The sequence below is a fragment of the Pezoporus wallicus genome, unplaced genomic scaffold, assembly GCF_028554395.1.
Source record: "Pezoporus wallicus isolate ANWC-B61680 ecotype Strahan unplaced genomic scaffold, APGP_CSIRO_Pwel_v1 contig_7545, whole genome shotgun sequence".
Classification (NCBI taxonomy): Eukaryota; Metazoa; Chordata; class Aves; order Psittaciformes; family Psittacidae; genus Pezoporus; species Pezoporus wallicus.
The window spans coordinates 9,431,954-9,458,930 of record NW_026642398.1 but is presented as its reverse complement, the minus strand read 5'-3'; the positions used below and the strand labels follow the sequence as shown (position 1 = coordinate 9,458,930).

General features: G+C 43.2%; 1 protein-coding gene across 2 annotated transcripts; it reads right to left on the bottom strand.

Annotated features, from left to right (window-relative positions):
- Positions 1 to 693: 693 nt before the first annotated feature.
- On the bottom strand, positions 694 to 26,137 carry ANXA13 (annexin A13). Of its 2 annotated transcripts, XM_057429795.1 has the most exons (11): positions 25,629 to 26,137; positions 12,541 to 12,619; positions 10,285 to 10,379; positions 8,369 to 8,539; positions 7,418 to 7,451; positions 7,255 to 7,334; positions 5,417 to 5,485; positions 5,099 to 5,200; positions 3,135 to 3,210; positions 2,237 to 2,349; positions 694 to 1,035 (listed from the first exon to the last, which is right to left on the bottom strand). In XM_057429795.1, the coding sequence occupies exons 1-11, from the start codon at positions 25,641 to 25,643 to the stop codon at positions 916 to 918; spliced, it is 954 nt and encodes a 317-aa protein (XP_057285778.1). In that variant the 5' UTR covers positions 25,644 to 26,137; the 3' UTR covers positions 694 to 915. The 2 variants fall into 2 exon arrangements, with proteins under 2 accessions (XP_057285778.1, XP_057285779.1); XM_057429796.1 differs by lacking the exon at positions 5,099 to 5,200.
- Positions 26,138 to 26,977: the final 840 nt, after the last annotated feature.

Below are 26,977 nucleotides of genomic sequence, written 5' to 3'. Positions count from 1 at the left end.
TCACAAGCCCATCTCCTTGACAGACTCTTCTATTTCTTTTATTTGTCAGGCTGGGTCATATTATTTTTCACCTACATTATAGGATTTTAGGGTAACTCAGTGAGGAAAGGACCTCCGATGGTCTCGAGTTCTGCCTCCTGCTCAAAGCGGGGTGAGCCATGAGGTGTGACCAGGTTGCTCAGGCTTTTATCCAGCCAGATCCTGGAAACCATGAAGCGGTCCTGAGGCCCATGTCAGCCTCTCTGGGAACAGCATTTCCTTGCCTGACAGATCCACTTCATGAAGCCCCATCTCTTCCTCAGCTGTGCTCCTGCACCATATCCCAGGGGGTGGTGTCAAGGGGTACTGCAAGTCCTTATCTCCTTCATGGAATAATTTAGGAGGTGACATACTGAGAGGGCAACTCACAGGGAAATCACTCTGACCTTCCCCACTGACAGCAGGACTTTAATCAGGGCCTGAATAAAATCATTAATTCACAGCCCTCAGGTTGTTTAAAGAGCTGTGATAATGGGCTGAGAAGAAATTGCTATCCATTTTCCCTTGGCAGGATTGTAAGGGCATGACATGGCACCCGTCAGATTGGAGACAGAACAGGGATAATCTCCAGAATGAGAGAAAGACAGAAAAATCCACCCAGAAGGAACAATGACAGAGGATTCTTCCACATATGCAAACACAAAGAGGTCAATTTACATTGGGGTTTTTTAACAGGTCTTTATTGCTTAAGTACATTTGGCGAGATAGCCATAACATAAACCTCACGTCCAGCATTACTTGGCAACACATTTCCCAGCTGGAAAGAAAATAAATTGGATTTTTTTCCTTTGTGCTAATGCCACATTTTTTGAATGCTATTTTGGAAGCTAATCAAGAGGTGGCTGCTCAGCATGACTCTTCATTCCTGATGGCTTTTCAGTGCAAAATAGCCAGCAGCAGCTTCCTGAAGTCCCCAGAGGTATCAGATCGGACAGCTTCAGCTAAGGACTTCTTGTACATTTGCTGGAACTTCTCCTGTACTGCTGGCAGGTCGCTCTGAGAAGACATCAAGAGACTCTTTAGAAGAGTGGGATGTGCTTTGAACAATACGTGTTGCTCCTATCAGGACCCTTGGGGTCTGATCCCCAGACCTGGGGGTCTGGACCCTTGGGGTCCACCGCACCCAATGGAAGGAGGAGAGGACAAAGCAGGATGTCTAAATATCTCGAAGGTCTTTCAGCTTACCATTCATGTTTGAGGTAAGCCTGTGTGGTGAGGGGGCACTAGCACCTCACATGTGTGGTGAGGGGGCACTAGCTATGAGGAGGGGTACGGGTCCGTTTGGAGACCCATGGCCAGGAGCACCTCTGCCCTGTGCTCAGCAATGCTGTGCAGGCACAGCCTTAGTGCAATTCCATTGTGGCAAGCAGGGAAAGAGGCACTTCCAAGAGTGTGGCTAAAAGACAGTTTTGTTCCACCCACAGCAGTAATTTTCTGGTTACTATGGGGAGGGAATTAAATGCCTTGTCTTGAGCTTTGCTGTGAAAAGGCACCCACAGCACAGGCCTGATCTTTATCTCTGTGGGGTATTAAATGTTATCATGATTGGACTGTGCCTCAGCAGAAAGCCTACCCTGGAGCCTACTTTCTCACACTATCATCATTGAGAAATATGCTCTCCTCATCCCTGTGAACAACTCCTCCTCTATGTCAAGACTGACACAGCCCTGGGGTGACAACCTACACAAGTTATGAGGAAGGAAGACTTAAAGACTGTTTTTGAGCTCTCAAATGTCTTGTGCAGTTTTGTGCTTTTTCAAATGACAATTATCTCCTTTGGCTCTTTATTTTTCTTCCCTGCTCCCCATCTGTGTTTTACCAGCTGGAATCAGAGAAAATTGGCAACATATGTTCATAGGCAATTCTCAATTTGAGAACTGCTACTTTATCATTACTTAACTAGGAATTTGCTTTTTCACATCCTATTGGGGCCAGATCTCCCCATGGGTTAGTTTTAACCAGGTACAGTTGACTCCACTTGAAATTGCCTGCATGCTTTCTGCTTCAGTTCTTTTGAGAACAGAAATATATGTAACATCAAAATTAGAGTTGCCTGGGTACAAAAGCGTGACCATTGCTCTCACTGGGCTGAGATGGCTTGACTGAACACATGATCTACAGGACCCACTCCATACCCTCTACATTTGTATTTCTTCCAGAGCTGATGTGAGGTATGACAGGTCTCAGGGTACCCTACCTCAGCCCTGGTCACAAGGATGCGAATCAAGGTGTCTTCATCAGTCCCAACTCCTTTCATTGACTTGTGCAGAAGCGTAGCAAAGTAACCTGGGCAGTCTTTGGCACAGCTGACTATAGAAAACAGAGGCTTCATTATATTTATGTATTTACACTTTGTAATCTATCTTCAACAAGAAGGAAATAAATAAGGAATAAATACAGGAAACTATCTAGAGTTTATGCTCAGACATATAAGCTGGTAGGGCTTTCATCTTGACTGGTCCCCTATCAGCATGCAAGGAGAAGTCTTGGAATCTGAACAGGACATATATTTCTCCATGGGGAAAGTTTGTTACACAGTGAAAATGAAATGAATGAGAATGAGCATCTTTCCTCCTGGAGTTCCTCTTGCCCATCTATTCTTGTGGTAGCTGCTCACTCCACAGCTCACAGGAGCAAGATTTGGGAGAGCCCAGATCCAGATGGATAACAGCAATACCAGTAAGATAACCAGAGCCAGGACACAAGCTTAAATGCCTGTCACAGTCATTCCCAGTGCTAAATTGCTGTTGAAGACCCTGTACATTTCTGTGGTGGCTGGCTAGCATGCTTCTGATGATGCCCAGGCATCTACTGAAAGTTATCAACAGCCATGGCCTCGGGCAGCTTGGAGATGGCCTCCATGTGTTAGAGTGCAAACAATTCAGCTGCATGGAGAGTTGTGTCTAGCAGTTTTATTTCTAAAACCAAGAGGTCCAAATCACTACCGGAAACTGGCTCTTCTTTTCTGGCAGATATGACAGCTCAGTTTAGGTCTATCTCAATGGCTGCCACCAGGCTGTACACAGATCCCCCACAACCAATGTCAGATGATGGCAAGAACTAGAAAAGAAAGCTCTTGACACTTTTTTTCTTACCAAGAGTGAGATAAGCCTTCTCAAGATCTCCAGAAGTTTCACTTTTAATGGATTCTTCTATGTCCTTCCCACATACCTACAAGGACAACATAAAGGAGCCTTGAGAGCTGCTGTCTGTACATGCCATCCTATTGCCATAAAACCAGTATCCAACTTAGGATCCAATGGCAAAAAGCCAATTCAGATCCTTTAGAGCCTTTCCAAGGGAGTAATTCAAGGGCAAAGGAAGTTCTCTTCTGTTATAAGCACTCACAGATTCAGTAGCACCAAGGTCTATGCATCCAAGTAAAGCACAGCAGTTAAGAGATGGATAACCTACATCAATCAGTCACATTGTATCTGGGGGCTTCTAGGACAAAGAAGCTGCAGCTTCTTCCTGACTGAACACCCCCCCCCCCCCCCAGTTATCAAGCTTCCTCTAAGCCCTCTATCAAAGGCTCTGGATGGCTCCCACACAAAGAAGATAATTTTTGGAGCTTTACCAGCTCTATGAAGTTTTGTTGCTTATTGTCTTTGGCTTCCCAGGGAAAGTTTGCAAACACTGCAGTTGTCCCCCAGCTTTTGTGTTATTCTGTAGGAAAGGGGAAAAACAGACTTCAAAACAGAGTTTATCCTGAAATTCATGAGCCTCAGAGGCTTTTACTTTGCTCTGGTTTGCCTACCAGGTTGGCCCTGCATGGTTTTAGGTCAAAGCTGGGAAGTACACATTCAAGGTATCTTCTGAGGATTAAGGCTTAAGTTCTGCGAGTCCCCAACCTGGTTTACGTCTTCCCTATTTATCTTTCTGCTGCAGAGGAGGACTGATGTTTGCATGGCTCTAATCTTGGCCCACTTCAAGTACAGCCAGGCAGGATGTGGTGGATCAGTTTGGGCAACCTGATCTGCTTGGTTTTAGGAATCAAAAAGCCAAGGTAGTTTGGCTATCAGAGCATTTAGCTGAACCCCCATGGTTTGGGCCACTCCAAGGGAGTATCAGTTAGTGACTGGGTTTGTTCTCCTGCCAAAAACAAACCAAAACTTGGATTAAGCTACAAACATTTTTCCAGCTATGGGTTCCTTATTATGCTGACACTTAAATATGGCCTTGACTGGAGATTTTTCATGTTTGGTGCCAAGGGTTACAGTTTTCTGATGAATCTCCAAGTCATCCTTGGGAAGTTCAGGACTATGAGCCAGAAGCTGGAGGGAGTACACTCTCCTGGGAATAAATGTCACTGCTGAGCTTCCATCTCACTGCAGGAGAAGTCATTGGATCTCCCATTGCTTTGACTTTCTTGGGTCATTTCCATGCGAGAGGTCTCAGTGAAGGTCTCACTGGAGGCCCAGGCAAGAGTAAGATGCCCCTGGTGTGTAACACATGGAAAAGAACCAAACAGGATCCTGCTGCCTGCTTTGCCTTTTGTTTGAAGACAGCAAAATACCTGCACAGGTTGTCTGTCCAGCATGGGCAGAGAGAAAGAGGCAGGAGATGTGCCTCTGCCCAGCCAATACAAGCGTGTGAAGCAGGGGGATCAGGAGGAGAGACCTTGACAGGCTCTGCTTTGGAGTTGGAGAGGAAAAGACCAGAAAATCAAACCCCTGCTTCAGGGCAGGAGTTTGTGAACCTGACATTTGCTGGTCCTCCTGCAGGAGTGGGGACAACCAGCATCAAGCTGCTGTGGGAAGGAAACAACATAGCAACATTTCTTTGGCTGGATGTTGTATAGGTTATGAAGGTTCTTCACTGGCAGAAAACACAGCTTTTATCCCCTACTTCCATAAGATCAGGATCCACTTGTATAAAAATGTCTTCCAAGATCCTTAAAGCATTCAGGAAGTTTTAAATTGGCAAAGGAAGGATCACCTGCTCTACATAGAATCATTTAGGCTGGAAAAGACCCTTAAGATCATTACATCTCATTGTAGGGTCTGCAAACTACATGTCAGGCTCTGTGCAACCCCCATCGTGGAAGAGAATAACTCACCTTCTCGTAGGCTTGAAAAGTAGCTCTCAGCTGACTATAGCTTCTCTTTGCTAAGACCACATTGAAAGCCAGCTCATCTGTTCCCCAGCGGCCTTCTCCTGCCTTAAAGATTCCACATTATTTCTTTGAAGCACTTGTTTATTCACAGTAGAGACAAAAAGTCAGCCAGAACCCTTGATTCACCAAGCTCCAGCCCGTGCCCCCCTTGCCCATTTCTTACACTGCCATCACCCCTGTGCATGGTGCATATAGTCACCCCAAGGTTGCCTTTGCTGCACAGCATGGGGCAAACAGGGACTTTTCCACAATTGCACTTACTTTATAGAGATCTGTGGCATCTTGCACGGCGAGCTCTTCATTGACCTCTTGGGTCTCATCTCGGTTTGCCTACAGGAAAGGACACGACCGTAAAAACCAGATCAATCCCTGGTTATGTTTCGCAGTGGAAAAGAAGATTGTCAGTCTATGGCCTCACGAGTACTCTCGTTATAGCTCTGCTGCCATCTGCTGACAACTGCCTTGTACTGGGGCTCAGTGGGGCTTGGTACAGCTCTGCATGGTGTACTCGTGTTTACCGCAGCTCGTGGCTTTGCTGGCTTTAGAGGTGGATGGAGCCTGTATGGTAAGGTTTCTCTCCAGCTTCATCTGCTGTGTGCTGGGATGCTAATGAGGTTGCAACTCTGATGCCTCTGGTGCAGGAAGGGACTGTCGGGGTGGCATGGACCATACCCTGTGGATGCTCCCCTGTGGCAGCGTGGCCTACTGGTCCATTCCCCTTATGCCAAGGCTCCTTGCCATCCCATGGGTGTTCCTGCTTCCCCCTCAGCCACCATGTGTCCAGAGTAGAAGACAAAGTCAGAGGAAAACCTGATCTGAGTTCGGGGTTAGGCTTGCTTTGAGGAGGGATGGACTAGAGGAGCTCTTGAGGTCCCTTCTCACCCAGCTTGTTCTTTGGTTCTGCTTTCTGCCATTTGTTTCAGTTATTTCTACACTGGTGGGAAGTGGTAGCATGCGCAGCCAGATGCTGGGGTGGGAATGGGGCTGAGATGTACAAACAGAGCTGGGCAGGATGTTCCAACACAGCCCCAAAAGAGCTGAGCTACTGGGTATGTCCAGCACCCTGGGCTCAAACCATGACGTTTCTCAGGAAAGCAGCTGCTGCACCACATGCAGCTACTGCAGAAGGTTCCCAGTACCTGCAGTGAAGTGCTGATGGTTTTCATGGTGCTGGATATACCCTGATAACTACAAAATATTTTTCTGACTGACCTGTATACTCTGAGAATTCACTTACACTGGGATTCCTGGTAGAAAATATGAAGGACTAATCTATGAAAACCATCTATGAATAATATGTATTTATTTTATGAATTTATTGTATGAATAACGCTCTGGAAAGTATACCCCAAGAGGCTGAAGAAAGCTGTATCAATGCTTTCCAGAATGGGAATCTAACTCTGATGTATTCAGTGATGTGTCTGTTAGATCTTTAAAGCTTCTGCTTATTGAATCTTTCAATTTCTCAGGGCCGTCTGATCAGACTGACCACCATGCTGCATTTCTAGGTGTGATCCTACCCCTATCCCACACACCCTGCCACTCATGGCTGTCCAGCCTCGGCGAAAATCTCTTGGTCCTATACTGTGTCTTTAAGAACCTATTTGTTCGTTTCAGGTAGGTGGATAAAGTGTGTTCTAATGGTAAATCTGCTTTTTTTTTGGTGAATAGAAAACTACACAACAGCAAGCTTTCTTACTTGTTCTGGATCTATCAGAACTGTAAAATCCTCAGCTGAGACGGAAATCAGATTTTACAGGACTTGGACAGACTTCAGCATAATGAAGCCATGAACTTGAATGGGTATTCTAGCCATTACCGTGCTATAAGTAATAATAAAATAATGCTGTTGTCTACAAAGTATCAGAATTTATATAATTACTTCTGATTTTGTAAATTAAAATTTTATATATTAAAAGCTATAGAGATAGAAGGCTCTTGAGAATGCAGTTTGCTTACTATGATTACCTCATTATTATATTGCATACCACACATTATTACAAATACCAGCTAATACTTATTATAATTACTCAGGGTAGGCAGGATAAAGGAAACATCTCTGTCAGGCAGCAGCATAAGAGGAAAGCCTCCAGCCTTACCTCTAGCACAGTGATTAATATCTTCCGTAGGGAGCCACTTGTGTCACTTTTAACATCAGACTCTAGATCCCTGTCAAAGACTGTGGAGAATAAAAGATTTTGTGAGTGTTCACCCAGTGATAAAGGCTTTAAATGAAGGTGTTTGAAAGACAAGTCTACTTACGGCGTTTGTATGCCTCCTTCACGTTTACAATTTCCTAGGCAAATAAGGGAAAACCATAAATAACTAAATGAATAAATTTAATAAAGACATACATAAATAAATAAATAAACACCCCCTCTCTTTAAGGAAGTCAGTACCATTCCCAAGTTGCGTGAGGCAGGCATGGAGGCAAGAGAAGCCAAAGTACCATTCCCTTCTCATGGTGGGACTCACTGCAGTGCAGAGACACCGAGCCTGGTTCAGGACAGCATTTCAAGGGATGCCTGACTCATGCAGGTGTCCCCCTGGTTTCATTTGTGTTTAGGCATAAGCTAAAGGGCTTTTTGAAGAGAATCCCATTCCCATATCTGGCAGGAGCCACCTGAATGGTTAGAACAGTGTTAAAGCACCCTTTTACAGGCACCTGTGGATTTCTCTATCAGCAGTGTTGCCTCTGTGTCATCCACGGGAGATATAATTAGGACCAAGGAAGGAATTAGAATTATAAGGATGCTGGGGAGGGACTCTTCATTAGGGACTGTAGTTATAGGACAAGGGGTAATGGGTTAAAACTTAAACAGGGGAAGTTTAGTTTGGATATGAGGAGGAAGTTTTTTACTGTAAGGGTGGTGAGGCACTGGAATGGGTTGCCCAAAGAAGCTGTGAATGCTTCATCCCTGGCCAGGTTGGGCAGAGCCTTGGGTGATATGGTTTAGTGTGAGGTGTCCCTGCCCATGGCAAGGGAGCTGGAACTTGATGATCTTAAGGTCCTTTCCAACCCTAACTATTCTATGATTCTACTATTCTATATTGCTGTTAACTCCTGGTATGGCAACCTTACTGCTGCTACCACTGACAACAAGAGTTTCAGCCACAGGAGCTGGTCTGATTCCTTCCTCCTCCTCCTGGGGGGATGCTCTTGGTGAACTCTTTGCCCTGCTACCTAAGGAAGGTCATGTGTGGTGTCCCAACCTTATTGCTTCGTGTGCAGAGAATCTCAATCAGCAGCGACTCATCCGTCCCAGCACCCTTCATCGCCTTCCGAAGCTCTCGGGCCTCGTACTCGCAGGGCAGGTCCAGCAGAGCCAGCACAGCCTTCTCGAAACTCCCACTCAGCTCTCCCTTCAGGACCTCTTCCAAATCCTGTGGGGATAGTCAGAAGGGTTAGTGAAAAAGCTGAGGTGGGATGATAGGTTTTCTTATTTTATTTTTTTTTTGGGGGGGGGGGGGGGGGGGGGTGCGGAATTTAATGATTTCAAAGCTGCATCTGTATTAAAAAGGGACAAAACCATAAAAAATCTTTTCAATACATAGACTTTTTTATAATAAATCCCTATTTTTTTTTTTGTTTTGGATTAAATGATTGCCCTGTCTTTAAATACCAGCTGATATCAGTCCAGTTTCCTCTTACTTGTTTAAATAAGTGCAACCCAGTGTGTTTAAAAGCTTAACAGTCTGAAACACAACACAGCAAGTTCCTGCTTTGAAAGAGCTGCAGCAGAATGGATCAAAGCTACCAAACTTCTCTTCCAGTTTTGGTTAAAACTGACTTATTGGAAAAAACATCAGATTCTAGAAGTGCTTTGGTGCCATGTGATCAGCATTTTTTCCACCAAAATAGATAGATAGATAGATAGATAGATAGATAGATAGATAGATAGATAGATAGATAGATAGATAGGTAAATCAACCTTCCTATGATCTACTTAATTCAAAATTTAGGAAGACCCAGAGAAGAGCTCGGTGGTGCATGTACGCTGAGAAGGATGCCTACCTATGATTTATTTGAAGCCCTGTCTGCAGCTAACATTTCCTGTAGTATGGGAAGTACTTGACAAGTTCAGAACAACAAACGAGAAGCCCACCTCCAAATCTATTGTTCTCAAATACCCTCTTACACAATTGTGAGTGAACACTCAGTCTGCTCAAGTCAGAGGCTGACATTGGTGTTGGAGTAGTTTCAACAGCCACCATGAATCTTGCTGCATGAGGCAGAAGGAAAGTGAGATGGTACAACCTGCAGCTCCTTCCCAAGAGAGTCAGGCTGCCCAGGCAAGTAAGAAGGGATGCTACATGCTGGTGTAACCAAGAAAGTCTCATGGCATTTACTCATTTCTAATGCCTATTTTTATTAATCCTCATTACTGAACTACCATTTATATAGTCAACATCTTTTATCATGCTTGCTGTTTTATATATAGAAGGCTTTCAGGTTCAGTGCTGCCTGTCTTATTAACTATTAATGACTAGTGACATTAATGACTAATGAGCAAGCAGACCTTAAGAAAATACCAATTTAATAATAAACTCTGCAGGATTCAGATGTTTTTCTAAATGATACATTGGAAGCTTTATTTTTCTTCCATGCAAAATCATTAAGGCAGTCTACATTTCCTCCTCCAGAAATCAAGCGCCCAATGAGACTTCTTAGTTTTACAATGTGTATTCTATTTCATCACTGGAAGAAATCAATTCTGCATCTATTAAACTCAACAAAAATACAATGATGTGAGATCAAACAGTTCCTCTGAATTTGCATCTGGTCTGACTTAAAATTTCCCTTTTACATTAATTTTTTCAGCTGAATGTGCTGAAGATGAACACAAACTGAAATATATTTCATTTTAGTTATGAATTATTTTATAGCTCTGTCAGCTTTGATTAAAATGCTCTTGCTCTGGTTAAAGCTGATTTCAAGAAGACCATAAGGCTTAAGATTAGAAATACAATTGGTATTTTAGGAGATAAAATACACTGCCGAATCAGACAGTAACTGGTGTCCTTCTTAAATCTACTGTGCCTTTGATATTTTCCAAAGCAGAGGCCTGGAGGCTGTATTTCTAGCAGGTACACAGTTTGAAACAGAGAGGCCATTTATTCCACAATACCTTGCTATAGAGAGACTTGTATTTCTGTTTTATTTGTTGTCTCTGCCCTGATGTTCGACTCAACAAGATTTCAATGATTTTCTTTTCGTCAGTTCCTGAAAAAGAAGTTGTGCACAGGACTCATTCAATCAGGAGGAAGAGAAAACATGACCTCTATAGAGAAAAAATCGCTATACACGTATCCCCACTGGTGTCAATGTCAGGGTTTGCAGCACCTAAGATTCTTTTGAGGATATATTTAACTGTAGTCAGCTACAATGTTCAGACCATAAAATAAAATTCACCATCTCATGCCGCTTATATTTTATCAGAGGAATTGAGCCTTCTGTTTGAGAAGGTCAGAACCTGCTCCTAAAATCAGTGTCCATGGGCTGACATATACATTTTTGGTGGCAAAGCTTGTTTGAGTAGTCCCGAGGGATCAGCCACCAGATCCAGTTCATTAAGCATGCAAACACCTATGCTGGCACAGCAGAATGAACAGTGTGGGGTGAGAGTCTGGGGTAGGTTTAAATCAGCTTCATTAACCCACAGCCTGGATGCAGAGCCTGGTCAAAATGGGGTGTGCTTTGTGCTAAACCGAGTCAGGAAGAGGAGCAGGAACCAGCCTTCATGGTCTGAGACTCTGCTGCTGCTGTTCTGCTTGGCAAAAGTAAGTGAGAGGGAAGTAGGATCATTGGGTGCCCTAGTCATGGGCACCACAGCAGCTACATCTCCTGGGAACGCACAGGGTAGCTGAACTCTCCAGGAGAAAGCCCTCAGGCAGCGCTGAGATGTAACTTAAGCAATGGATGGAAACAGCTTACTAAAGGCAATGACCTTGCTGTTGCACTTTTCTTGCCCTCAGATGTTTGCACTGAACAAAGCTGCCTGAAGGCATTTGTTATGTTTGTGGCTAAAGGGACAGGATGGCAGCGATGTTACCTGGATGCCTGAAACACACAGTACAGTAGCTATTGCACTAACACGTATCCTGGTGCACTTGTGTCTAACGGCCAGAAGCTTGTCTCACACATTATTCTTCAAGACAAGTATTGAAATGTGTATGTGACGGGGACCGCCAAAGTGCCCATAGCATATAAAGGGTTTAGATAGCAGATGAAAGGCATCAAGCCTTATGCCAGGTCTGCTGATCCATGTGTGTCACACTGGTGGACACTGCCCAGTGCTCTCCATGTGCTCTTCCATCTATACTGTGCATCCACTTAGTGGGCTTTATGCCATGCCTCGCCTCAGGCTCTCAGGAGCAGGGACTAACAGGAGTTTCCAAGGAACTAGAGATGATAAAAATACAGATGATATTGGCATTCAGCAACAGCCGATATGTTTCCATCCCTGCATGTCACCACCAGGTACTTACAGGACAAGTTTAGGGTATCTTGCCCAGTTCTTCCTGCTTAGAACCAAGGGAGAAGGAATGGTTCAATTTGAGAAGGAAAAGCACTCGTACCTGACAATGTGGGGTGAAACCCTCAGTAGGACAGTCCCCTGGGGAACTGTCTGGAGGGGGCTCGGTAGGACAGGAACAGTTCAGCACTTAACTAGCTGTTATGTTATGAATGTCAGTGCTATGCCAGGAAGAAAGGCTTAAATACATGCTTACTGTGCAAATGCCTGAAGTGAATTAATTCTGGTCTCATGTGCTGCCAGGCTGTTCTTCCTCTTCTGGACATGGTCATCCCTGTGCACCTGAGCATCCCATGAACCCTGTGCATTCCTCATTCACATCAGTGCACTGTCAGCCAACTTACTTCAAACTACCTTAGAAGATGGTGGAAGCCAGTATTCTTGGTTAAAAATCATTGGTGCAGATTCTCACACCATATGTTCCTTTCAGATGATGGAGTTGCACTAAGCTCTGACAAACATACAGAGGTGGTGATATTTCTATGGGTCCTTGAAGGCCTGGGAAAGGACATATAGCCATGACCTTAATCTGATCTGACTGGCTAGACTCCATGACTGTCATAAGAGTCTTAGCTTGATGTTCCTATTGCAGGGAGCAAATATCATGTTTACCCCAATCCCCTGCAGCCAAGCAATTAACAAACTAGATCCTACCAGTATTTGAGGAACAAACTGGCTTCCCTTCCCATATATCTTAATCATATAAAACCTCATGGGTGTGCATGTTCTTTGAGTCATTAGGTGACAGAAAGCATAAAGAAACTGGAACAGTTGGTTTGCCCTAAGATTATGTATATGCTTTTTATAATTTTGAATTGACCTTTGTATACAGAACAAGAGCTTTCTTACCTGCTCCTTTGCAGGCACTATGTATTTTCTTGGCATCTCGGTCTGCATCAAAACCATGGTGATGGTGTTTATTGGCTGACTAGGAAAACAGAGGCAAAACAGACACATGGGAAACAATTTTGCATTAGTCTGAATGACAGCAGTTTGGGCCTGGTTCTTGCTTGATCTTTGTTCACATCATCTAAACCATGAAGTTCACACTGGGCTTTGATGAAATACTGTATCATCTATCACTAGGGCTCCTAAAATGGGTCCACAAATAGTTGTCACCACATGACATACGGTGCTGACCCTATATAACTTTGTTCTGCCAGTTCAGGCTTGTTCAAACAATTTAAAGGTAATATCTTCATACTAAGCATCTTAATGCCAAATCAAATATTATTTGTTTGTACCACTTTAACAATAGGCCAATATAAATGCCTTATCAGATGTGTACAGAACCAGGCCCAGTCTCTGAAGTACATTTCTAAGTATTACGAGCTTACAGTCCCAATCACCTGAATAAAAACTGGTCCTGCAAGCCTTTCTTGCATCGATGCATTCATGCGAACAAGATAATTGGAGATATATAAGGTGATAAAGTTGTTGGGGCTTTATTTTGGCAAAATATGTGGTTACCCGGTGCTAAACCTATCCAGGACAATAACTCAGAGTCCACAGGGCAGTGGCAGTTTACAGCCTGACATATCAATGTAAACAGAAAACCATGCCTGCTCCTACTAATCTGACAAGCTGTGAATCACAAGAGCCGAAATGCTGTCATACTCTATTCTGCTGTTTCTCAGACAAGGGTAGAAATATCTGAGACCAGGTCAGCAGCATTCTCAATACCTGTAATGATGAATCAGATCTTTTAAAAGCCTAAACTCTAAAATAATACTGAAAATAGGTCCTAGGCTCTTAAATCAAGTAGAACAAACTATATGCACACCACGGACTTGTGGGGTCTAAGTAGGCACTGCAAGTGCTTTGGCATTTCCACTCAAATAGCAGCATGTGGATCAGGCTACGTGCTTTGCAGGGCTTCCAGGCACTGACACCACCACTGTTAATTAAGGATTATGATACCCCAGGGCATGGCAGTCCTTGTGACGTCCTCCTTCAAAACAGCTTAAATGCCCTTCTGAAAATGCCACCAGCCTTCTGAAGAGCAGAAAAGGTTAAATGGCTGATTAACCTCCTTGTCTTTGGGGACCCGATAGGGCAGAGGCAATTCCTGAGAGACATTAGGCATAAGATCATTCTGCTTGTGCGATAAAGAGAATTTCATCATATGGCTGTGGGCCAACCTCTGCCATGTACCCATCTGGCCAGAGAACAACCTGTTTTATTTACAAGTATAGCTATAGCCTGGAAGTCTGCTGTTGGTCTTCATCAAAAGTTTCATGCTGATCTACTAGCTCTGGTGGAAGAACTACAGCTCTGGTTAAAGGAATCCTCTGTCAAAAGACAAAGTATCTTTTCTGAAGGAGAAGACCCAAATCTAGTCCCTACACTGCTTTACCAATGTACCTTTGTGATAAAGACCATTTAGGTACCTGGCTTTTCTAATGCAGTTAGCAGCTAGGATACAACTTACTACTAGTGGCAGCTGCTGTACTGCAGCCATCCACTGAAATCAGAAGTTACTTTTACAGCAATAACAATTAGTAAGGTACAGCAACAATGCAATAATTCCTCTTCATCTCTAGCACACAAGGTAACACTTTCATTGCCACATCATTACCACAAATGTTGCTTATAAGCGTGCATCCTACTGTATGCTCAACACACACACTTCTCCAAACCTTTCAAACAAGGTGGAAATAGATGCATATAAATAACTAATATTTTATAGTGGAAGATTTTCTTTAATAGTCTTCAAATTTCTCAGAATTTTGTCAAATGGGAAGGGGAAAAGCACAAAGTTAGAAAATGGATGCACTGATCACTGCCTTTATCCAGAATGAATTGCATTCCCATTTTTCTATTATGACAGGGTGTACATGCTTCTCCTTTGATGGAATCATGTACAAAAGATCAATTTTTTTTTGCACAACACACTTGAAAATTAAGGAGCTCTAATTTCCTCCTTCTTTTCTGATTGCTACACCCTCATTATCATTCTAGTGAGAATAAACCTCACCTTTGTTCTCTGTAATGCCAAAACAAACAATGACAGCTGATCAGACTCAGTGGGTGATGAATCTGGCGGAAGACAATAATGGGATCCCACAACACAACAGAAGTTTACTCTGGATATACACCCCTAGGATGCAAAGACTGAATGCACAATGGGCCTCTGCTCTGGAGAGCTGCACAGGCTGGTGTTGACACAAGAAGTGTGGTCCAGGTGCTCCTCAGCATGTGGTGGACTCAATGAGCATCATGGAGTCGCATTCAGGAGGATGCTCTACTGTCTGTTCAATTGAGTGTGTCCTGCAGACAGCTCTGGTGCCAGCATGGTTTTCCCCTCTCTGTAATACTAAGTTTAACATGCAAATTGTTTTGCAACACTTCAGTCCATACTTTAACATATACTTGGCAGTACTGTTGGAGTTACCACTATGTTGGCTAATGTGCTCCTAATTACTTGCATCTGTGTCATGCCCTCTGGAGCAATCCCAAAGGACACTGTAAGCTGGAGAGACGGTATTCCTGCCTTTCCCTGCACAAAGTAGAAAGCTATTTGCAGGAACATGGTACAATACCTGAATAAAGTAAATGATGGTGACATTGAAATATTGTTATTTATACTGTTAGCATGCTTTCAGATAATGTTCACGCCACTCACACAGTTGATGCTGCTGTCTTTGTTAGGCAGCCAGTACTGAAATTATTCTAGAGTCATTTGCAAGGAATTTCTTTGTGAGGGTAAGGACCAGGGAAACAGCTGGAAAATCTGTTCTGGAGCATATAATACAGAGAAAAGCACTAACATATCAAATACATAGATTTGACTACTTTGTAGCATCCAAGTACTATTCTGATTTATAGATCCCCAACAGTATGTTTCTAGATCACTCCAATAATATGAATTGAGAACTGTTGCTCCACAATCACTTTCTCCTGACCAGGGAAGGTGATGCACTGGTGAGAAATGAGAGGAAAAAGGCTTCATTCCACTTTTCAGTCATTCAGCCTGGACAGAAACACCCATGCAAACACCCAAAAGCAAGGAGCTGGTCTGTGCTTTGCCTTATTCACTAGCAGTGCTGGGCTGTGGCACCTTCTCATACGAATGCTGCTAATGCAGCTCCTGCTGTCCCAAGCCTGCACAGACACACCTCATTCTTGTAATGTCATTATAGGACTTTGAAAGAGTGGTTTGCTCTCTTACACCTTGATGGCTGATCAGTTATGCTCAGGTTTTAGTGAATCTCTAACTCCTAGGTGTAGCTGTTGTGTTTGTCTATAACACAGCTGCAAAAGGCAGGAAGATGGTAGCATCAGCAACTGAAATAACATTGTGGATTTATGAGGATTCATAAAGACATAAATAACAAAACACAGTTCACGGGGAAAATCACATGCAAGGGAAGGAACACCTGATTCTTAATGATTTTCAGGGCATGTTTGTTTTAAAGCACCAAAGGAATCTATTGGGTCAGCTCTGCTGAAGCCTCTATCTTCAAATAAATAACTGTAAAACATTAAATGATGTGCCTGGGGTATATCATAGTACTAGCAATACTAGCATCAGCTTTAAGATAGGAAAGCTGATACGCTGGGTGACTGTCAAGGCCAACTCCTGAGTCATCTGGAAAGCCCTGGTTAAAATTCACCACCTGCTGGGTCCCAACCTTGATCTTTCCCACTGATACAGCTTTCCCATGCAGGAGAGGGAGAGCTGTCTCAGAACTGACTTGCTTCCTGCCTTGTGCATTTTGACAAGTTGGTTTTCCTGCAAGGGATAAATGACAAAAGAATTTGATGCTCAATGCCATTTCTAACTTGTAAGCCTTTTTCTTTCAAAATTATGAGCAGAATCACTTCACTATAGTTCTTGGTGTAGAGTTAGGATCTTCGATTTGAGTGGTTAATGACTTGCAAGTGTTGTAGCAATTTTGGTGATAGCATGGTGTGGAGTCTGAAATACCAGGTGGACAGACTGAATACAAATATTGCAGGTGAATATAGGATGTAAGGGAACTTCCTTTCATAAACTGGTCCAGCTCCCTCTACTCAGTCACTTTGTTTTCTTCTACATTTCTCTCCAATACTTCTGTATTAATCAGTGCAACCAGAGTTCAGGTGTTAAGAAATCTCACTTCCAGCCTAGCTGTATTCATGGCCTGTGTCCATGTGTTTTTAATGCCAACAGTATTCCTTAGCTTGAACAGTTTTTGCCTCACTCAAGCATATTCTATACAGCAATCGTTTTCCCTTGCAGCTTTGGCTAGAACTGCCAAGGACTTATTTCTGTTAAACTGGATAGAGTGTAACTAATCTAAAATTAACACTTCCACCTTGTTGTAAAGTAGTTTTTCCTATTGTAAATTACATTTGCCTTTAAGGAGATGTAGGATGAGTTTATAGTTGAAGATGGTCTGCAATGCTTAGAGGAGCATTTGGAGACTGTTCTTTGATGATCAGGGGAATGGAGCACCTCCCACATGAAGACATGCTGAGACAGTTGGGGCTGTTCAGCCTGGAGATGAGAAGGGAAACCTTAGAGCAGCCTTTCAGTAGCTGAAGGGGGCCTATGAGAAATCTGGAGAGGGACTTTTTACAAGGGCAGGTAGGGACAGGACAAGGGGGAAAGGCTTTAAATTGAGAGAGGGGAGGTATAGATTAGAAATGAGGAAGAAGTTCTTCCCCTGTGAGGGTGGTGCGGCCCTGGCACAAGCTGCCCAGAGAAGTTGTGTGCCCCATCCCTGGCAGTGTTCAAGGTGAGGTTGGACAGGGCTTCCTTTTCCACCTGGTCTAGTGGAAGGTGTCCCTTCAAGGGGTTTGGAACCAGATGATCTGTAAGGGCCCTTCCAATCCAAACCGTTCTGTGACCCTGTGATTCTATGAAAACAACAGAAAGGGCAGCTTCTCGGGATGATGCTTCCAGTGCTCACCCACTGCAGTTCTAACACAGATCGATGCTCATAATGCACATGGATAAATGCAGACAGATCCTTACAAGCAAATCACTAGGAAGAGTCAGCAGGAGTGTAGCTGCTGACCAGAGCACTTGAGATGCAAGTCTGATAGCTATGGGCAGAGCTCAAAAAGGGCTGGATTGATCCAAGGATGTTAAGTGCCTACCCCAGTCTTCACTTTTGACAGGTCCATTTTATATGCTTTGCTTAGTGTATGACTAATTTCAAGCTTCTCTTTGGTTGCTGTTTTCATTTTTCTTCAGCTTAAGAGAAATAAAAATTCAATGTCAAAACAGCAGCACACAGAAGGTGCAGACTGATACAGCCGTGCTCTTCACAGCACAGACTCCTGCATGAATGGGGTCTGGAATGAAAGGCAGGGCAGTATTCAGTTGTCCAGAGATAGGTATCTGGTCCTATTAGATAGCCCCTGGGTTAGAGATGCCCCTGGGTTAGAGATGCCCCTGGGTAAGCTGCCTGCTGCTGGTCAGAAATGAGTGGTCTCTTGCTGGACTCTCATCTGTCAACTTGGTGTGGATGTCTCACATACCTGAGACTGGGTGGTTGCTGATGGCGGGCAACAGAATCACGCCACAGCTATTTCACCAGTTTTCTTATTCTTCACACATATTTAATTAAGTTAGCAAAAATGCATTGGAGGAAACTGAGGTTTTCAAAAGAATGACATAAACCAGTTCTATGTGGCAGCAACCTGCGCTGTCCTTTCTACTAAGCAGGTGAGCACCAGAAACCCCTTTGCCTGGTCTCCCACAGGTTTACATCTGCCTGGCTGACTTTGTTGCCTCTACTGCCTACGGCAGCTGAAGATAGAATTCCTGTTACGGGTGCAGTCATAATGGCCCAGTACTGTGTGGATTCTCTAGTGTCTAATAAGGGTTGAGCTCATGCCTCAGTCTTCTGTTTAGGGATTTCTAATACAGTCTCTTCTCAAGATTTTCAAGGAACGTAGCAGACACTAATACTTTCATGTATTGTAACATCCTGCTGATAAATTGACTTAAAAATTGCCTAATGGGTTCAAATATTTTTAGCCAAGGTAACATATATACATACTGCAGTGTCATGCATCCTGTTTCTTTAAGAAGCCAAGCCCCAAACGATCCATAATGTCCCAAAGGTGAGCACAGGAGCACCAGAAAAACAAACTGAAAACCCATCACAGAGAGGAAGCTGTGGAGCCTGTGGAGATTTCTCAGTTCTCATCACACACAGTCACTGAGTCACCGGCTCAAAGACCTTCAGGGAACCTCCTCTCCAAGTAATGAACCAGTTCTCCTCCCTCTCAGCACTGCTAGCACTGTCAGGACTGGTTGGGGCAGAGCTGATCTGGCTGTAGGCAATGAATAAGTGAGCTGACATCTCAAGGTGCCTTCCAGTTCTAGGATTTTCTCTATTTCTCGTTTTGTGTGAAGAAGGTTTATTCTCTCTGTCTACCAAGAAAGGTACCAAACCAGGTACTCACCTTGTTAGCATAATAAACTATGGGACTGGAGGGCTCATCTTGTTAGTTAAATTGTATCTAATATACTAGGATCACAGAAGACAGCTTTTGGCAAATGAGCACCCACATGATGAATTTTTTATCAGTACACTCAGAATGAATTGTTTATCTTGGCAGGAGCCTTTAATGAAGCACAATGCAACTGGAATTCAAGGTTAACTAGGCTAACAGTACCGGGCAGGAAAAGAAAAGGGGTGAATATTGTCTTCGATCTTGTGGTTTTAGTCTTCTGGTGTATCGCACATTGTCAGGGTAACATCCTGTTAGCAGAACAAACTCTGAACTTTCACCCAAAGGGACAGTCCTAATCACAGCCCAAATCTCATCACTCATTTTTAAGCATTTCCATGTGTTAAGAATAAAACATAAGAACAAACATGGGAGTAGGCTGCTGTATTTTGATTCTGATCTGCTTTCAAAGATGGACTGAAAGCATGGCGCTAGCTTTGTACCTCAATAGTCTGATTTACTAATCAGACATTGCCAGTCCCAAAGATTTTTTTATACCTTAGGCCCCTTTGAACTGGGTAAATTTCTGGATCACAGCAGAAAGTATGAGTTTAACAAGAACTGTCACAGTCTCCAACCCCTACATAAGATATATTATTCTTAGATAATAACGTCACCCTATTCTAAACCTATGCATTCCTAATAGAAAATACATCTTCCTGCTTGTGTCAGTAAAAAATGCAGTTGAGACTGGAATGAACATCAACAGAGAGGAGGAAAAACATCTTCAGCTGTAAGACCCAACCTGCCTGACAAGCAGCATACCTCCCTCACCCATGGCAAAGAGCCTGGAGACATGTCTCACACACCTCAGAGCTGAGGGTGGAAGAACTCTTGGAGGCAGAGGATTGCCCCTCAACTGGAAGCTTCTGGCTTTGCCACGGGATGGACAAGGGCCCGAAGACAATGGGCCCTGTGACTTGTGGCTGCTTTCCACACAGCAAGGCCCTGTTCTTGGCTCTGTTAGCCAGCCTGGCACAGGGCTGCAAATATTCCTTGGAGACACGAGGGTGACTTGCTCAGAAAGCTCCAGACCATCAATCAGAGAGGGCAGAAAAGCAGACAAAAGCAGACAAAAGCCATTTCATTTTGGTGTATAGGTAATTTCATGAGAAAGGCTTCCAAGTATCAGAGCTCTTTAATACAGTGGAGAACTAAAAGAAACAAAGAACAATTACTACTACACAAGGTCAGGTGTCACCTAACTGGGAACGGCTGCTCAGGGGTGAGGATATCTACCATTAGATAATGGTGGGTTCACTGTCTCCTATCATCCTTGCATCAGAGAAAGATGTTCTACAAGTTCTTCAGTGAAATTCAAACAGTTGGGTGCAATTATTCTGGTAGGAATTTATGTGAAATGTAAAGGCTTTTAGCACACAGGTCAGGGTAGATGGGCACTAAGATTTAAAATCAAACAGAAGCAAACAGCTGTGGCATGTTGGCAACGGGGCAGTATCAGCAAGCACCAGGGTTTGTTCCATGGTAATAAAAAGGTGGGGCTGCTAAACACCTATTTGACTTATGTCAATTGGCAAATGCTACCTTAAGGACTGTGTGTGTCCTTTCGACCACAAGGTTCCTTCCTTTGTTGTTTTGTAGAACATACCTGTCATTTTTGTCTGCTCGAGTAATTTTCCCAGTCAAACACAATATGTACCTGGAAAATTGCCATCTGCCTCTTTGACTGCTCAGAGAATGGTATCAGTGTCTCTGAATGCCACCCGCCATCTGCCAGGCAGGCTGCCACTCTCCCAGATCCTCACTGCTGTTTTAGGTCTAACAGCTGTACAACAGCAACATGTACTGTTGGGTGAGTTTGTTGCTATGAGGAATAAACCAATTTCTATATGAAGTCAATACTGGATAATAGAATATATGCAAGTCATGTAGATCAGACTTTATTATTCAACAGCCTTTGCAATGACTCAGTGACTCTTTCCAAACGGAGGTGTGCAACTAACCTTATGTTCTACATCTGAAATTAAACTACAGTGACAAGAAGATCCTAATAGAATTAGTAGCATTTACTTTTTCCTATTACAAACAATTGGCAACAATGAAGGTAATTGCTCTGACAGTTACTCAAATGGCAAAATTAAACCCACCTCTCTCCTACAACTCCTGTTTCCAAGTACCTGGTAAAATATCATTTCATAATACCTTATGGCTAATTTTTTATGCATTCCATTTATTCACACTAATCAACATGATAGAGAAGTCCACAATTAAGAGAAAAAAATAAGCTGGGGGGGGGCAGTTCTCTCATGGCTGAGTTTGACACTGGCCAGTTTTAACGTGTTCAAACCTTCCTGTGGCTGGTGGAACTCCTTAACACAGATTACTTTTAAAACCAGAGTTAGATACCAAGGTACCATGCACTGGGAATGCTGAAGTTGCAAAACTGCAGCGTTTATTTCCAGGGGGCTCAATCCGGATGGTTAAATACAGACACCTTTGAGATGTGCCAGAGCACCTGGCACCTGCATGGGGCTGGCAGAGGCGACACAGGGCTGACAGGGACCTGACTCCCCTGATGTGGCAGCTGAAGCTGAGGCAGAAAAGGACACCAGAGATCTCCAGAGATACCATGCCTGTGTTTAAACATGAGTCAAGTCCTTTTAGTACTTGTCTTGCAAATAGAAGCAGAAAAACAAAAGTGGCAAAAAATGGCTTTATTCACCTAGGACAAATCTAGAATTTCAAGTCTGGAATAATTCTCTGTTACACTGGGGGTCGACTTGTCTACTTTTATTTTATTGACTATAATGCCTGATTGGAAAACAGTTTGTATCCTGGGCCATTAGGAATAATGATAACTAAAATGGTTGGAAACTGGCATATTCTGACTTGTTCAGCTCTTCCCCAGTGCTTTGAACAAGAAGGTGTTTCTGTCTTCTGCAGACTGTGGGCTTATGGCTAGGGACTTGAACAAGGATCCACTGTCACTGAATAATTGGTTTGCCCAGTGAAGTAACAAATAGCAATTGCCCAGTGAAGTAACAAATAGCAAATGAGCTTTGAGATGAGATAATAAAATCACACTGTGGTAAGTAATACTTGTACTAAGGAAACATTTCTACAAGGATAGAAATGTCCATAGGCAACACAGAGGTCCTTGTGGTGTTTGTGAGACTATGCCTAAGAGGCAGGTACATTCTTCAGGTTGTATCTCATAGCAGCCTTCCAATATGTGAAGGAGGCCTACAAGGATGGTGGAGAGAGACTTCACCAGGGACTGCAGCAACAGAACAAGGGGTAATGGGTTTACACTTAAAGAGGGGAGATTTAGGTTAGATATAAGGCAGAAGTTCTTTACTGTGAGAGTGGTGAGACACTGGCAGAGGTTGCCCAAGAAAGCTGTGGCTGCCCCATCCCTGGCAGTGTTCAAGGCCAGGCTGGACAGGGCTTGGAGCAACCAGGTCTAGTGGAAGGTGTCCCTGCCCACAGCAGAGTGGGTGGGTGGAACTAGATGATCCTTAAGCTCATTTCCAACCCAAACCATTCTGTGATTCTATGATTCCATGTTATACTTACTTTTTCACCTTCAAGTTCTCAAACTCTGGCTCACAACAAGCTGCCACCTGACTCTACATTATCGAGTCCTCCCTGGCAGAAGGTTTGGGCTGCTTTACAATGAGAAGATATAACTTAAGGGAATCCCAGAGAATCTGAAATAGTGGTTTAAATTAAAAACAGAACTCGCCCACCCCCCAGCTTCATTCAAGTCACAGACATCACAGAGGACAACAGAATAATGCATGAAGAGTCTTCTTGGATTCTTCAGAGACAGAAGATTAAAAAACAATTACACAAATCCACAAAAAGTCAAAATCCATCAAACTTTTCAAACCACCGTATCATCAAAATCACTGTTGCTATTGCCAAAAAGTCCCCAAAGCACCTCAGTTACAGCAGAGCAGCTACCCAGATTTTCAGGTGGATTGATTCTGCTTGTGGTAATTTGAAGACAGCAGAAATACAGGGAAGCTTGATGCAAGACTGCAAACAGAGAAGGTAACTACAGACTTTAAATCTCTAAGGATGTGCAGTCAAAAACGCTGATTGTGGAAAAAAGCCACCGGCTCAAGTTCAGAGAGCAAAAAGCATGTGGAAATACGCAGGAGTGGTAATGTTGCATCAGTTACACCTCTTAACTGAGAGCTCAGTTTCTAAGAGAAAGGTACATTTTGGAGCTGGTTGGAAATCTTTTGTTGAAAGCATTTTTTTTTCAGTAAAATTTTATACTTTGGTTCAAATTACCATGTTCACAGAGATATTAATTTTGGTGAAAGCTCCATTTTAAAATGAGACATTTTGATATGTCTCAATGACATATCAAAAAGTGAAAAGTTCCATTTAAACATCCCCGTAATGGAAACTTTTCTTTGAACAATGCTTAGCTTTCAGTGAAAACCTCATTTAACAATGACGTTTTGAAATAAAAGAAAGTTTAAAGCCTAAATCCATTTAACCAAATAAAATACTTGTTTGCTTCATTTTATATTTCTTGCAGCGAATTTGGGCTATCAAAAAAAATCTCATTTCTGAAATTTGAAAGCAGACAAAATTTTGGAAAAGATGCAATATTCAACCAAATGAAACCATCCAGTTTTCCCCAGCTTTCTAGTGCCAGTATTGACCATGCAAGAGGAGCTGCCTATGCACACTGCAGTGTCCCCCAAAGCCACCATCAACCACAGCAACAGATGCTGCAACACCACTGTGCCCCTTTCATCCTTCATGAGAGAAGTGCTTACTGGCTCATCTGCTGACAAACTGGTAGTCCCTACAGTTGTTTTCCGTATATCCTCTGAGAGATTGTAAGACTTGCTCTGGAGGTTTAAAAAACACAATACACAAGACACTCGTGAACCTGTGGTTGCAAAACATGCCACTAGGAGAAAGAAAAAACTTCAGCTGAAAAGCTCTGTTAAGAACTTAGTATCTTCAGGGTATTCCAGAAGCAGTTCTCTGATACAGATGCAGGCATTTCTCCAAGGTTACCTGGAATTTCCTAGGGACAAATGCAGAATGATGCAATTCCCAGATGAGTCATGGGCTGAATCATGGCATTTTCATCAACATGGGCTCACACCTCTTTGCACTGAAGCCTATGGCACAACTCTGGTGTACTGCACCTATATCTAAGCCACCAAGTCCAGCTTGGAGCTCATACAACGGCTAAACCTGCCTGAGATGCAGTGTTGTGATTTCTTTTCACTAGTGGCTAGTTTAAAACTGAACTGAGTATGCTTGCTCTACACTGCATTCAGTGTACTATCCTATACTCCAGGGTCAGAGGAGATGCCGGCTGGCAACCCTACAATGTATGCTTATGTTGACACACAGGGCTGAGCAGCAGAAGCCGCCTTGGCCTTGTTTCCTATGCAAAGACAGGTTGACTGAACTGCTCACTTCTCTCCCCTTACGCAAGCAAACAGTCTACAAAAGGATGGAACCACCCACCCTTTCACAGGGAGACAGAAAGCTCCTTGGCTTAATAGCTGGAGCTTTATGCAAATGGCATAGGGTCTCTTGCTCAGTGTGCCCAAGAAAATGTCTTGGAGAGCTGGTCCAAAAGCAGCAGATGCTTGGCATCTCTCAAGGCCTTGCTGAATTTGAATTAAAAAAAAACAGTCATGTAATAAAATAATACAAATCTTAGAGAAACTAATGTAACATTAGCTTGTATCAGCAAACAGGCTGCCTTCTATTGACACATGCTGTAAAACAGCAGGTTGTCAGCATTCAAGGAGAAAATGTGCTGCTGAATAAATACTGCCTTTAATTAGTTTTAAAATTGGAGCTAAACCCTCTGAACTTCTTCAGCACAAGCTCCTTAACTTTCAGAAGGACTGAGCATTCACAGCTACCACACACAAACTTTTGATCATCAGGTTGTTTTGAGGTTAAATATCTTTATGAAGATTTAGATAGCTATTATTAAACACCCAAACATTAGCCAAAATTGACTCAGTTGAAACTCAAGTTAATTTGATGTAGTAAATCCTGACACATAGATTTTAATCAGGCCCTTCTGTGAGCACTGCACTTTGAGATTAATCCTGTCCCTGGGATAAACAGCCACATTTTGAAAGTGCTTGCCTTTGGGACAGGAAGTTTTTCCTACATCTTTAGGGAATTATTTTAGTGTTCAGAATGTTCCAACATAAATTTGCTAAACTAAGATTAGTCTTCCCATGACATCATACACATCATCTCTCTACCTCAAAATTAAAGTGCTGGCCTTTTTAACTAAGCCACAATAAGCATTAAAGCACTCATTACAATAACAGTTTCATTATGCATGTACTGCAACTAAGCAATGCTACCGGCTACATACAAGTTTCCAACCCACACTTAAAAGTAGATTTTGAACTTAAATCTTCATTTGCGCTGTATGTCATTTAAAATGAAAATTAATAAAAATAAAACCAGCAAATTGTTGCATTCTTGACAATTCAAATTAAATAACTACTTACATGTGAACTGCCCATTTTTGCTTAGCCTGAGTGTGGAAGATGCAATTCTTCTGCTCTTCAATAAAGGAAGCATACAGATGGGGCAGTCAACTTTTACTAGAGCAGCTAAGTCCTACCCAACCCCACGTTAATCAATAACTTCTGACATTATTTAAATTCTAGTCATTTCCAGGTGGGGTGTATTCATGGTGGCTTTATTATCTAACACCACATCCTGTTGGGTCATGGAGCTGGCTGCTTTCTCCAAGAAAATCAGGATTTCACAATGTAAGCCTCCAGATTATATATACTCACTTATCTAATTGTTATTACAATGATTTACAACAGATAGTTATGGTAGTGCCCAACACGAGCTTTCAAACATTGCAGAAGGAAGGATGCCTCCACTGAAGAGTTTGTATCAGATCTTATAGAATCTAGTAGTATATAATGTGTAATTGGGGACCCTCAGCTCCGACAGAATATTTCAAACATAATCTCACTGCTTTTATTTGGTTTAGGTAGCAAAGTTTTGGTAGTGGGGGCATTGCACAAGTGGTCTCTCTGAGAAGAGACTGGGGTTGCTGTCATGCCAGTGCCAGCTGACTCCAAGATGCACTCACTGCTGGGCAAAGGTGAGCCCCATCAGCTATGTTCATGGGGACTTTATGATAATATATTGATAAAAGGGTAAAAAATACTGCCCAGCAGCTGTGAGAGAGAAATGAGAAAAACATGAGAGGGAAGTGCCCTGCAGATACCAAGGTCAGTGAAGAAGAAGGCAGGAGATGCTCCAGGCACTACAGCAAAGATTCTCCTGCAGCCTGTAGAGAAGACCATGGTGAGGCAGGCTGTGCTCCTGCAGCCCATGAAGATCCATGGTGGAGCAGATACCTACATGAAGCATGGAAAGGACCCCACACTGGAGCATTGGGATGTGCCCTGTGGGAAGCTGCAGCCTGTGGAGAGCCTGTGCTGGAGCCGGCTCCCGGCAGGAGCAATGGCCTGTGGAGAGGAGCACACATGCAAGAGCAGGTTTTCTGACAGGACCTGTGACCCCGTGGGGGACCCACACTAGAGCAGGGGAAGAACACGAAAAGGAAGGAGTTGCAGAGGCAAAAATTATGGACTGACTGCAACCACCATTCCCTGTCCCCCTGCACTGCTTAGGGGAAGGAGGTGGAAAAGCTGTGAAGGAGTGAAGTTGAGCCTGGGAAGAAGGTGGTTTTAGTTTTATCTTTATTTCTCTCTATCCTACTCTATCTTTAACTGGCAATAAAGTAAATTAATTTCCTTAAGTTAAGCCTGGTTTACCCATGACAGTAATTGGTGAACAGTTTCCCTGTCTTTATCTCAACCTGTGACCTTTT